Source organism: Macaca fascicularis, chromosome 14 (genome assembly GCF_037993035.2).
Source record: "Macaca fascicularis isolate 582-1 chromosome 14, T2T-MFA8v1.1".
Lineage (NCBI taxonomy): Eukaryota > Metazoa > Chordata > Mammalia > Primates > Cercopithecidae > Macaca > Macaca fascicularis.
In genome coordinates, this window is record NC_088388.1 from 92,225,517 (window position 1) to 92,238,618 (window position 13,102).

The 13,102-nt window shown below is 36.5% G+C and overlaps 1 protein-coding gene across 12 annotated transcripts in view; it reads right to left on the bottom strand.

The window, feature by feature from the left end:
- Window positions 1-13,102, bottom strand: part of SLC36A4 (solute carrier family 36 member 4) — a 49,058-nt gene that overhangs the window by 27,295 nt on the left and 8,661 nt on the right. For all 12 annotated transcript variants that reach the window (XR_012423614.1, XR_012423613.1, XR_012423611.1 and 9 more), the window contains exons 2-6: window positions 10,582-10,705; window positions 9,336-9,426; window positions 7,741-7,829; window positions 6,619-6,714; window positions 5,730-5,814 (exon numbers count right to left, since the gene is read on the bottom strand). Coding sequence is in view for 3 of the 12 variants with exons in the window: in XM_045371190.3 (XP_045227125.1) it covers window positions 5,730-5,814; window positions 6,619-6,714; window positions 7,741-7,829; window positions 9,336-9,426; window positions 10,582-10,705 (485 nt within the window). In the remaining 9 variants the exon portion in view is untranslated. The remainder of the gene's footprint in view (window positions 1-5,729; window positions 5,815-6,618; window positions 6,715-7,740; window positions 7,830-9,335; window positions 9,427-10,581; window positions 10,706-13,102) is intronic.

Here is a 13,102-nt window from a genome sequence, read left to right on the forward strand (position 1 = left end):
TTATTGCTTTTGTTGCCATTGCTTTTGGTGTTTTAGTCATGAAGTCCTTGCCCATGCCTATGGCCTGAATGGTATTGCCTAGGTTTTCTTCTAGGGTTTTTATGGTTTTAGGTCTAACATTTAATCCTTTAATCTATCTTGAATTAACTTTTGTATGAAGTGTAAGGAAGGGATCCAGTTTCAGCTTTCTATACATGACTAGCCAATTTTCCCAGCACCATTTATTAAATAGGGAATCCTTTCCCCATTTCTTGTTTTTGTCAGGTTTGTCAAAGATCTGATGGTTGTAGATGTGTGGTATTATTTCTGAGGGCTATGTTCTGTTCCATTGGTCTATATCTCTGTTTTGGTACCAGTACCATGCTGTTTTGGTTACTGTAGCCTTGTACTATAGTTTGAAGTCAGGTAGCATGATGCCTCCAGCTTTGTTCTTTTGACTTAGGATTGTCTTGCAATGTAGGCTCTTGGTTCCATATGAACTTTAAAGTATTTTTTTCCAATTCTGTGAAGAATGTCATTGGTAGCTTGATGGGGACGGCATTGAATCTATAAATTACTGTGGGCAGTATGGCCATTTTCATGATATTGATTCTTCCTATCCATGAGCATGGAATGTTCTTCCATTTGTTTGTGTCCTCTTTTATTTCGCTGAGCAGTGGTTTGTAGTTCTCCTTGAAGAGGTCCTTCACATCACTTGTAAGTTGGATTCCTAGGTATTTTATTCTCTTTGAAGCAACTGTGAATGAGAGTTCACTCATGATTTGGCTGTCTGTGTTTTTGTTATTGGTGTATAGGAATGCCTGTGATTTTTGTACATTGATTTTGTATCCTGAGACTGCTGAAGTTGCTTATCAGCTTAAGGAGATTTTGTTCTGAAACAAAGAGGTTTTCTAAATATACAATCATGTCATCTGCAAACAGGGACAATTTGACTTCTTCTTTTCCTAATTGAATACCCTTTATTTCTTTCTCCTGCCTGATTGCCCTGACTAGAACTTCCAACACTATGTTGAATAGGAGTGGTGAGAGAGGGCATCCCCGTCTTGTGCCAGTTTTCAGAGGGAATGCTTCCAGTTTTTCCCCATTCAGTGTGATGCTGGCTGTAGGTTTGTCATAAATAGCTCTTACTATTTTGAGGTATGTCCCAGAGGTACAAAGAGGAGCTGCTACTATTCCTTCTGAACTCATTGTGGTTTTGATTTGCATTTCTCTGGTGGTCTGGTGGTGACAAAATCTCTCTGCATTTGCTTGTCTGTAAAGGATTTTATTTCTCCTTCACTTATGAAGCTTGGTTTGGCTGGATACGAAATTTTGGGTTGAATATTCTTTTCTTTAAGAATGTTGAATATTGGCCCCCACTCTCTTCTGGCTTGTAGAGTTTCTGCCGAAAGATCCACTGTTCGTCTGATGAGCTTCCCTTTGTGGATAAGCTGACCTCTCTCTCTGGCTGCCCTTAATATTTTTTCTTTCATTTCAACTTTGGTGAATCTGACAATTATGTGTCTTGGAGTTGCTCTTCTTGAGGAGTACCTTTGTGGCGTTCTCTGTATTTCCTGAATTTGAATGTTGGCCTGCCTTGCTAGGTTGGGGAAGTTCTCCTGGATAATATCCTGAAGTGTTTTCCAATTTGGTTCCATTCTCCCTGTCACTTTCAGGTACACCAATCAGACGTAGATTTGGTCTTTTCACATAGTCCAATACTTCTTGGAGGCTTTGTTCATTTCTTTTTACTCTTTTTTCTCTAAACTTCTCTTCTCACTTCATTTCATTCATTTGATCTTCAATCACTGATACCCTTTCTTCCACTTGATCAAATAGGCTACTGAAGCTTGTGCATGCATCATGTAGTGCCCATGCCATGGTTTTCAGCTCCATCAGGTCATTTAAGGTCTTCTCTACACTACTTATTCTAGTTAGCCATTTGTCTAATCTTTTTTCAAGGTTTTTTAGCTTCTTTGCGATGGGTTCAAACATCCTCCTTTAGCTCAGAGAAGTCTGTTACTACCGATCGTCTGAAGCCTTCTTCTCTCAACTTGTCAATTCTCCGTCCAGCTTTGTTCCGTTGCTGGCAAGCAGCTGCATTCCTTTGGTCTTTGATGATGGTGACGTACAGATGGGGTTTTGGTATCAATGTCCTTTCCATTCGTTAGTTTTCCTTCTAACAGTCAGGACCCTCAGCTGCAGGTCTGCTGGAGTTTACTGGAGGTCCACTCCAGACCCTGTTTGCCTGGGTATCACTAGCAGAGGCCGCAGAACAACAAATATTGCAGAACAGCAGATGTTGCTGCCTGATCCTTCCTCTGGAAACTTCGTCTCAGACGGGCACCCAGCTGTATGAGGTGTCAGTCAGCCCCCACTGGGAGGTGTCTCCCAGTTAGGCTACTCGGGGGTCAGGGACCCACTTGAGGAGGCAGTCTGTCCATTCTCAGATCTCAAACTCCATGTTCGGAGAACCACTACTCTCTTCAAAGCTGTCAGATGGGGACGTTTAAGTCTGCAGAAGTTTCTGCTGCCTTTTGTTCAGCTATGCCCTGCCCCTAGAGGTGCAGTCATGCCCTGCCCCTAGAGGTGCAGTCATGCCCTGCCCCTAGAGGTGCAGTCTACAGAGGCAGGCAGCCCTCCTTGACCTGCAGTTGGCTTCACCTAGTTTGAGCTTCCCCGCTGCTTTGTTTACCCACTCAAGCCTCAGCAATGGTGGACACCCCTCCCCCAGCCTTGCTGCCACCTTGCAGTTCGATCTCAGACTGCTGTGCTAGCAGTGAGCAAGGCTCTGTGGGCATGGGACCCTCCAAGCCAGGCACGGGATATAATCTCCTAGTGTGCCGTTTGCTAAGATGTTGGAAAAGTGCAGTATTAGGATGAGAGTGTCCCAATTTTCCAGGTACCATCTGTCATGGCTTCCCTTGGCTAGGAAAGGGAATTTCCCAATACCCTGTGCTTCCCAGGTGAGGCGATGCCCTGCCCTGCTTTGGCTCACACTCCATGGGCTGCATCCACTGTCCAACAAGCCCCAGTGAGATGAACCCGGTACCTCAATTGGAAATGCAGGAATCACCCATCTTCTGCGTCACTCACACTGGGAGCTGTAGACTGGAGCTGTTCCTATTCAGCCATCTTGGAACCAGCAAGTAGTTTAATTTTTTTTGCGGCTTTTGTAAAAGGAAAAGGGGTTGAGTTCCTGATTTGATTCTCCACTTGGTCACTGTTGGTTTATAAGAAGAGCTACTGATTTGTGTACATTAATCTTGTATCCAGAAACTTTGCTGAATTATTTTATCAGTCACAGAACATACCATAATGTAATAAAAGCCATCTATGACAAACCCACAGCCAACGTAATACTGAATGGGGAAAAGTTTAAAGCATTCCCTCTGAGAACTGGGGCAAGACAAGGATGCCCACTCTCACCACTCCTCTTCAACATAGTACTGGAAGTCCTAGCCAGAGCAATCAGACAAGAGAAAGAAATAAAGGGCATCCAAATTGGTAAAGAGGAAGTCAAACTGTCCCTGTTTGTTGATGATATGATCACTTACCTTGAAAACCCTAAGGACACCATTCCTTTTATAGACACAGGAAAATGGCTGTGAAAGTGAGAAACCAAGCTAAAACAATCATGTAGGTGCTGAAAGAGAAAAGTTGACAGAGAAAATGGGAAAAATGGGTGTTTGCACAGGGTGGGAGCAAGAAAAGTAGCAGAGACCATCACTGCAGAAATCAAACAAAAGGATTAAACCCTTTCAGTCCAGAAAGTTTTACTGACACTTGTGCAATCAACCAGGTACAGTACGAGGTCTGAGAAATAAAGACATGAAAAAGGTATAATCTCTCCCAGTGCAAGGAGTTCATTTTCCTTCAGAGCCAATAACCATACTGGGTACTGATAAGCCAGGCACTCTTAGATGCTAGTTTACAGTGATGAACACAAGGGATATGGGAGTCCCTTCCTTCATGGGGCTTGCTGTCTACTGGTGAAAAATAACTTGTAAATTAACTTCAGTACAGCATGATCAAGGCTATTTTAAAAAGTGACACAGAAGGTCGGGCACGGTGGCTCAAGCCTGCAATCCCAGCACTTTGGGAGGCCGAGACAGGCGGATTACGAGGTCAGGAGATCAAGACCATCCTGGCTAACACGGTGAAACCCCATCTCTACTAAAAAATAAAAACAACTAGCCAGGCGAGGTGGCAGGCACCTGTAGTCCCAGCTACTCGGGAGGCTGAGGCAGGAGAATGGCATAAACCCGGGAGGTGGAGCTTGCAGTGAGCTGAGATCCGGCCACTGCACTCCAGCCTGGGCGACAGAGCGAGACTCCATCTCAAAAAAAAAAAAAAAAAAAAAAAAAAAGTGACATAGAAGCCACGAGAAAAACCAATAAATTCTGGCAAGAGATAAAGAAAAGGAAAGCATGGAAGGAACAGTTAAGCAAGGTTTCACAGAACAGGTTCATTTAAGTTTCCAGACATTTAAGGTTCCAGATATAAACAAAGCTTTTCTAGATGCTGAGACATGGTACACTGGAAAGAAAACTGACCAGAAATCCAAGCCCCAATTCCTAACTAGCTATGAATTCTTTTATAAAAGAGGGTTTGACTCAATGACTTCTTCCAACACAAAAATCTAAGTGAATGGCTCAAATACAGCATATAGGGGTAGTCTAAATCAGAGGTTAACAAACTACGGTCTGTAGGCTACCTATATTTGCAAATAAAATTTTACCTTAATACAGCCATATCTATTTGTTTACATATTGTTGCCTATGGTTGAACTGAGTAGTTACAACAGAGACCATATGGCCTGCAAAGCAGAAAATACTTTTTATCTGGCCCTCTATAGAAACAGTTTGCCAATTCTCAGTGAAATGAAGCATAGTCTATACTTAGAAAAGAGAGTCAAGTACACACAAATGCACAAGAACCCACACAAACATAGGTTCTTTAGAAAACATACTTCATCATTTTGCATAAAAATATCTAGAAGACAATCCTATATATTACTATGTAAAATGTTTACTGTACCATGGACATGTGGATAATTAATAAACATTACTGATTAAAATAATGATTAAAGAAGAGCAGAGGATAACGTAGGAATAATGATACCAGTCATAAAGAAAAGTGCTTTATAGTATTGTTTTGATGGAGGGATTTTTTATTTCAGTGCTTTCCACATTTGTCCAAATACACTGTCAATCTCTTCCAAGACTGCACACCACTTCTTCTTAAAGCAAACCTTCATAATATGAGAAAGTTTCTGAAAGAACTACATAAAGCTGTTCATTTTTGGACACAGTATCTTTTTACACAATGGCTATAATTACTGGATTTTAATAATGAATGTTCACTATTTTTACTTGATTTTTTTAGGCTACTGGCTAAAGCCTTATATTGTTCTTTATAGAATGCCAATGTAAAGAATATGCTTCCAAAGCCTCTCTGTATATGCTTTTGAGATCTAAGTTTCACATAGCTAAGAAATCAGTAAATTATGTCATATTCTGATCTGAGAAAACAAGCATTATCAGTATTATAACAAAATAGTAAAATCAACAATTACAGCAGAAATCCAAATTGCAAGAAAAAAAGACTAAAGGAAAATCTGTAAAGGAAGATTATTTATGAAAGGGAACACATTTTCAAATTCAACCATGGCTTCCACAGAAGAAATATGAAGCCATAACTAGGGCTTTAGAAGAAAATGATTTCATTAACTGAAGAAAAATACTCACTTGTTTCACATTTTCAGCTAAGAAGACAATATAAACACTACAGAATCCCAGCTGTGTTATCACCAGAAAAAAGTCAACCACACTCCTGAAAAAAGATATCCACAAATAAGTATCCATAAGAGCTACTGAAATGTCAATATATTTTATTTCTCTTTTCAAAAGTTTTAAAACATTTTATTATAGTATATATCCTCCTACTCAGCATATCAGGAACTCTGAGCAGCTCATACCAAATCTAACTTCCTGAAAATCTCCAGAAAGGCCATACTTAACTATAAACTACTCTACTAACACTGTTCTTGTTTTAATTCCCATCTCACATGTCATCTGTACAATAGGTAGCACTTTGCTGACTGCTTATGCTTCCTTATTTTTCTAGTCCTGTATTCATCTGACTTTGCTGAGGCAGAGCCACCAATAATAAAGTTACATTTAAATAACAAGACAATAAAATAAGGTTATGCTAAAATATATCCATACCTCAGATAAGCATGTAACTAAATACTACAACTTCATTTGAAATAATGAGACAACATTTTTCTTGTTTTCCTTTATTTAAAAAATTAATGAACATGATTATGTCATTATCTGAGCAGGTCATGCTTTATAAATACCATTTTATTTCATCTACCATAATGATCCTGTGAAATGGGTATTACTATAAACTCATTTCATAGTGAGAAAACCAAACCACAATGATAAATAATTTGATCAAGGTCAGAAAACTGAAAAACGGTCAAGTTCAGATTAGAACCCAAGTCTGTTTAAGGGTTACATATGTCTATTTTCCAGCTTTATCATATTTTTATTTATGTATCTTGTTAGATTAAAATCCTTAAAATTAACATGATTTTAACAATCACATATTAATAACAGAATAAGTACTTACCGTCCCCACGCTGCTTGCTTCTGAAGACAACTCCAAGGACTCACTTCCATAGCAAAGCTCACGGTGTCACCGTAACCTAATGTTGACTTTTTAAACCTGTAATTTAATGACATACATGCAAAGGAAAAAAGAAAAATTTTAAGTTGGTCCATAAAACCACCTCTTGAAATAAATATAAAATAAATAGGAATTAATAAATGCAAGGCTATGCACTGATAAATGAGTTATCAAAATGTTAAGATCTTCATACTTTTAAAGCATGCCTCATCAAATTTTAAAAGTTTAAATCTGTCCTTTTTGCCAGCATATTAATTTTATCTACTGCTAAAGTTTATGTAACTTTAGCACATAACTTATAACTTGTAACTTAATATTTGTGCTTTATTAATTTAAATATTTCAAATGCCTAAAGCAACTACATTATTCATGTCTAAATTATTCCATTCTTAGAATGGCATTAATTAATAATACATCTGTGCAAGGCTGCACAATACATTTTCACATAAACTATCTCATTTAATCTTCCCATGAGGTAGGTATTATTTCTCCATTCTCTCTTTTTTTTTTCCCAAGTATACATTGTTATATAAAGCTCATAAATGATTTGCCCAAAGTTTTAACAGTATGTAATAACAACAAAAAAGAGTCAAGATTTGACATTAGGCTACTAGAATACATACGGTCTACTGTCCAGTAGAAGTATTTCATGATACAAAAATAAAGAAAAATAATATTATCTTGTTGACTATCTACTAACCCATACATCACCAGAGATCACCAAAGGCATTATAATCAAAAGAGAATTACTAACACATTGAAGACCATTATGCTATAGCTAAAAGTCACACCACTGTCTCCAATGCCTCTATGTATCTTTTCTAATTTTTTCCATTTATACTGAGAAACCATACTATTTCACTAATAAGGCTACCTTTTAAAAATAAATAGATTCTAACCAGATTTAAATCATATGAAATGCTACCCTCTTCCATATTCATTACCTTAGATGTATTTATATCAGAGCTTAAAGGAAATACAAAGCACAGTAGAATATAAGACTATCTGATGCTCTAAATAAAAAGATAGCTTTGAAATAAATAGGCTTAACAAATCCACATTTACCTCAGACACAGAAAGTGACTGCAACGTACCAATATGTGCATACAGTGAACAGAAATAATTCCTATAAACACAAGGCTGATTGGTCCAAGCTGTGGGGAAAAAAATGTATAAGGTTTAAATATTTAACAGAAATTGAGTAATCTCATAAGCAATGAATCAATGGATTTTTCATGTGCACTGAATAAATACTTGTTGGGCAAAATGATTAGTCATTGCATAAGGGAAAACTAATAAACTTGATGCAGAAAGAATTTCGAGTAATATTTAAGACAACAATGTATAATTCCATCTTATTAGCTACTTAAACCTACGAATATGGAGCACAGATAACAAAGTAGGATAGAACACAAGATCATATTGAATATCAAATGGCAAGTCTACAACTACCAGTGACCCACCGTTACAATTATACACAACCATGCATCATTACTGAAATCCCTAAAAAGCACAATGTCAAACGGAGACTGCGAGCAATTTACTTCCACAGACTGCTTGTTGGGTACTTACTATGTGTCAGAAACCATGCTTAGAAAATAATTATTTCAAAAAGTAGTAAATAAAATATTTTAAATATTTATTTACTAAAATTAAAGCGATGCTAATAATTATCAAGATACAACCAAAATACTGCCAAAGTTTATTTTTATAATCAAAAGTTTTTATCATCTAAATTAGGGGGGAAAAACAGTCAAATGCAGAGATAGTTAAAACTGTTTTTAGAAACTGGTCTATTCAAAAAAGGCTAAATATGATTTTATGACGTCATAAATAGGTTTCTCCCCTAACAAGGATCTCTGTAATTATAATAATTACAATAGCTGCCTCTAACAATGCTTTACATGTTGGTTTTTAAAAGTTATTGTTATTATTTTTCTTTTTTTTTTGGAGACAGAGTCTCGCTCTGTCGCCCAGGCTGGAGTGCAGTGGCGCGATCTCGGCTCACTATAAACTCCACCTCCTGGTTTCACACCATTCTCCTGCCTCAGCCTCCCAAGTAGCTGGGACTACAGGCGTCCGCCACCACACCCGGCTAATTTTTTGTATTTTTCAGTAGAGACGGGGTTTCACCGTTTTAGCCAGGATGGTCTCAATCTTCTGACCTCGTGATCCACCCACCTCAGCCTCCCAGAGTGCTGGGATTACAGGCATGAGCCACCGCGCCCAATCAACTTTTCTTAACTGTTATTTAAATTCTAAAAACTTTATATTTGACTCTAAAAAACTATACAATGTCACATTACCAATAATCTGATCTATAAATATATTTGTTGCTATGATTATACTGCTAAATTCAATTCCTGAAAATCCAAAATAGTAAGAAGATATAACTATACCTGAAAATCAAAGACTGTTTTACGTTTGTGGCTTTACTTGGCTAAATATTACAAATAAGTAATGAAGTAGAAATGAATAAAGTAATTAGTATTTTTTGTTAGATATCATTATCACAGTTGACACAATTTTTTCAAGACAACATCTAAATGATCATCTAAACGTCACCTTACCAGGTTATATTTGACTAGGTCAGACATTAGATTGCTATAAATGAGACTGATAACTGTATCTTAACTGGTGATTACAAAGATAAGTCTTACCACTATGCCTGCATTTTTTATTGCCAATGGAAGTCCTAAAAGGCCAGTTCCAATATTTCCTTTAAGAAGGTGTATAAGAGTTTGTACAAATCTGAAAAGTAAAAGTTATAAGACTTAAATATTTTCGAACAAAATCTATTTTAACATGATCATGGTTTTAGTACTAGATGGGAACTGAAAATTAATCTAGGCAAGGAACCAAATAACATTTCCATCCCACCACTGGGCCAGAAGTCATACTTGGTTCAAGTCCTATCTTTGCTAATTAAAAGCAGAATAACAAGAGTTATTGTGGATATTAAATGAGATAGTTAAATGAAATATCTGCCAAACAAGATAGTAAAATATTAAATTAAAAAAGGCTAAAGGCATCCTCTTTACAGTGTGGTTTTGTACACAGTAAAGCAATAAATTTTTTTTAAAAAGTAATTTTCTCATAAGATATTTTGCTGCTATGATTTTCAAAACAATGTTGAGTATTTGGCTAGTAACAAAGAATATACTGACACTACCTATGTAACCATGACACTAAACATATTTGGTCTATGATTGTTAACCTAAGAAGTTAATTTTAAAAAATACAAGTTTAAAAACTATATGCATCAACAGGTAAGATAAACATTAATTAATTTTTAGATACTATGAATTCCCTAAGGGATTTGACCTAAAAGTAGTTTCCAGAGGCATCTGAAGGATGTCTCTTCACCAGGAAGAAATAAGTTGAAACAAAAATGAAGAGCAAAAAGTTTAAACTTATGAAACAAAAATGTTTACCTAAATATTTTTTCAGTTTATATTCTTCTTCTCTGATCAATTGCGTATTACTTTGCTTAACCATTAAACTATCATTAGAATGAGAAGTTACTCGAATCTATTAATGATGACAAAATGTCAAAAAAGGTTTGCTTTCCTACCTCCATGACTTTGTTTCAGCATAAAGAAGCATTTACTACCTACCTCCTGATCATTTCAGACATCACTTCTCTTAACATTCCTGTTCCACTTAATCAGATCTCCCTTCTTTCAAGATCCTTAGCATTTGTTAGGCATCATCACTGCAGTAATTCCTATATACTGCTCTGTGATTTAAATGCATTTCTTTCCCAAACATACTATAAACTCATTGAAGGTGGAGACTATGTCTTATATTTGTGTCTTGTAATGTAATAGAATGTCTTCCCTGCAGAAGATTATAAAATACATACTGAATTAAAAGAAAAGGAGACTTATAAACCATAACACTTACGAAATGCCCTCTTGATCATCAAGTTGGTAATGCTTCTGAACAGGCAGAAGCTCTTGCTCATGTTCTTCATCTGATGTCCCATCAAAATTCTGCTCATTTATCAAAGGCCTCATTACATCCATCTCTTTAAAAAAGAAAAACAAAGTACTTCACTATTGCTTAAAAATTTTGGATAAAGCTGGTATAAATGAATTTTAAAATATTAGGAAATACCATTTGTACTCGTCTTTACTATTTCCATCCAAAGTTAGTTCATACTAATACCCTGAGTTTTAGTACATTTAAAAAGAAGCAACTAAATTTATTTGCTGGATATGCTGTTTGGAATATGCAGTGCAAGGTGAAAGCTTAAGTATTCAATGCAAAACTTTTTCTGCGTTATCCACAAGAGATTTATAGTAAATCATCATAGAATTACACCATGAGAAATGTGAATGATCAAATATATTTTCATCTCTGCTTAGCTTCGAATCATACTCTACAGGTAAATAGTAATCACATTTTTAAATCTTGAAGAAAATTACAAAGTCATTCCAATATTTAAAATTTCAGTATCAAAATTTGCCCTTTGCCACTTTTTCAGTGTGTTATTTCCTGAGAACAAGAATATTCTCTTAAATATTCATATTAAGTTATCAAATTCAGCTTAACATTGATGTAATACTTTATTTAATCTACATTCCATATTCCACTTTCATCAGTTATACCAACAAATTCCTCTTAGCATTTTTTTCCTCCATCCAGGATTATATATTACATTTAATTGAATTGTTCTAGTGGTTTCTTTGCCATTATATTTTTTATGACGCCTTTAATCATCTTTTTTTCTTACTTAATTTTTTACTATCTTGTTTGACTGTTTTAAGTGGTACTCTCTGACTTCTACCTATTACCTATACCACAATTAATAATTTAATTTTACTTTTTCCTTTCTCTGTTCCTTATTTTCTCATTTTTAGTTGTATTCTTTCTACTTTGACAATACATAGGGATATTTTCATACTGTTCTTCAAATTATGTCTCTACTCATTTCTTAGACCTATAGCTGCAATCAATATCAATATTCACTATCAGTTCTCTGCCAAAGTTTCCTCAATCATCCCTTGGCTGGAAGATCTTCTTATAAGGTATGCATCAGAATGGCCTGCAGGGCTTGCTAAAACACACAATGATGGACTCCATCCCAAAGTTTCTCATTCAGCAAGTCTGGGGTGGGCCTAAAATTACGCATTTCTAATAAGTTCCCCAGTGCTGCTGATGTTGCTGGTCTGGGGACCACACTCTGAGGACCACTGCTCTAACTGATTCCTCAGGACAGTCTCATGGGCACAGTATTCCCTGAGTTTTTACATGTTTCAAACTGTTTTTCTTTATAGACTGGATACTTGAAGAACAACTAGATATAAAGTGCTTGGCTCACACTTTCTTTCCTTGAGTTTCTTGAAAATGCTGCTCCACTTTTGCCTTGCTTTTATATGCTACTTTTGAGAAGTCTGATGGCAGACTAATTTTCTCAGCCATTAAGTAACTTGTTCATTTTCCCTAGAGGTCCTGAAGATACTTTCTTTGTCTTTAAAGTCTAATAACTTTACCATATGTCTTGGGGTTGATCATGCTAAGTCAGTTTTCCCAGGGACACAGTGGGCCCCTTTTGAGATGTTGATTTAGGTTTTTTCTTATTTCTACTATAAAGTTTTGTTGGATAATAGCTTTAAATATGTATTTGGTTCAAACACTACTTCTTTAGCTATTTCAATTACATGCATGTTGGAACTTCTTTGCCTGTCTTCCATGCAACCACTTTATATCTCTGACCCTTCTGATGTCCGTCTTTACCTCATTTTCATTCATACGTATCTTAAGTGACACATTAAATTTTCATTTCAATACATTCTCCCTTACGTCCTTTTTTGTTATACTCTATACAGAATAAATTGGTACTCTTATAAAACCATCACATTCGTTTCCCAGGGCTCTCATAATCAAGTACTGCAAGATAATTTATTGCCTCAAAGTTTTAGAGGCTATTAGTCTGAAAAAGTGTTGGGAGGGTTGGTTCCTTCTAAAGGCTGGGAGGGAAAGCCCTGTTCCAGGTAGGCCTCTCTCCTTGGTTTATGGACAGTCATCTTCAAATTCACATGACATTCTCTGTGTTTAAATTTTTCCTTTTTATAAGGACACCAGTCATATTGGATTAGGGGCCCAGACTACTCCGGCATAACCTCATCTTTTTTTTTTTTTTTTTTTTTAGACAGAGTTTCACTCTTGTTGACCAGGCTGGAGTACAATGGCGCAATCTTGGCTCACTGCAACCTCCACCCTCCAAGTTCAAGCAATTCTCCTGCCTCTGCCTCCAGAGTAGCTGGGATTACAGGCATGCACCACCACGTTCAGCTAATTTTTGTATTTTTAGTAGAGACAGGGTTTCACCATGTTGGTCATGCTGGTCTCGAACTCCTAATATCAGGTGATCCATCTGCCTCGGCCTCCCAAAGTGCTGGGATTACAGGCATAAGCCACA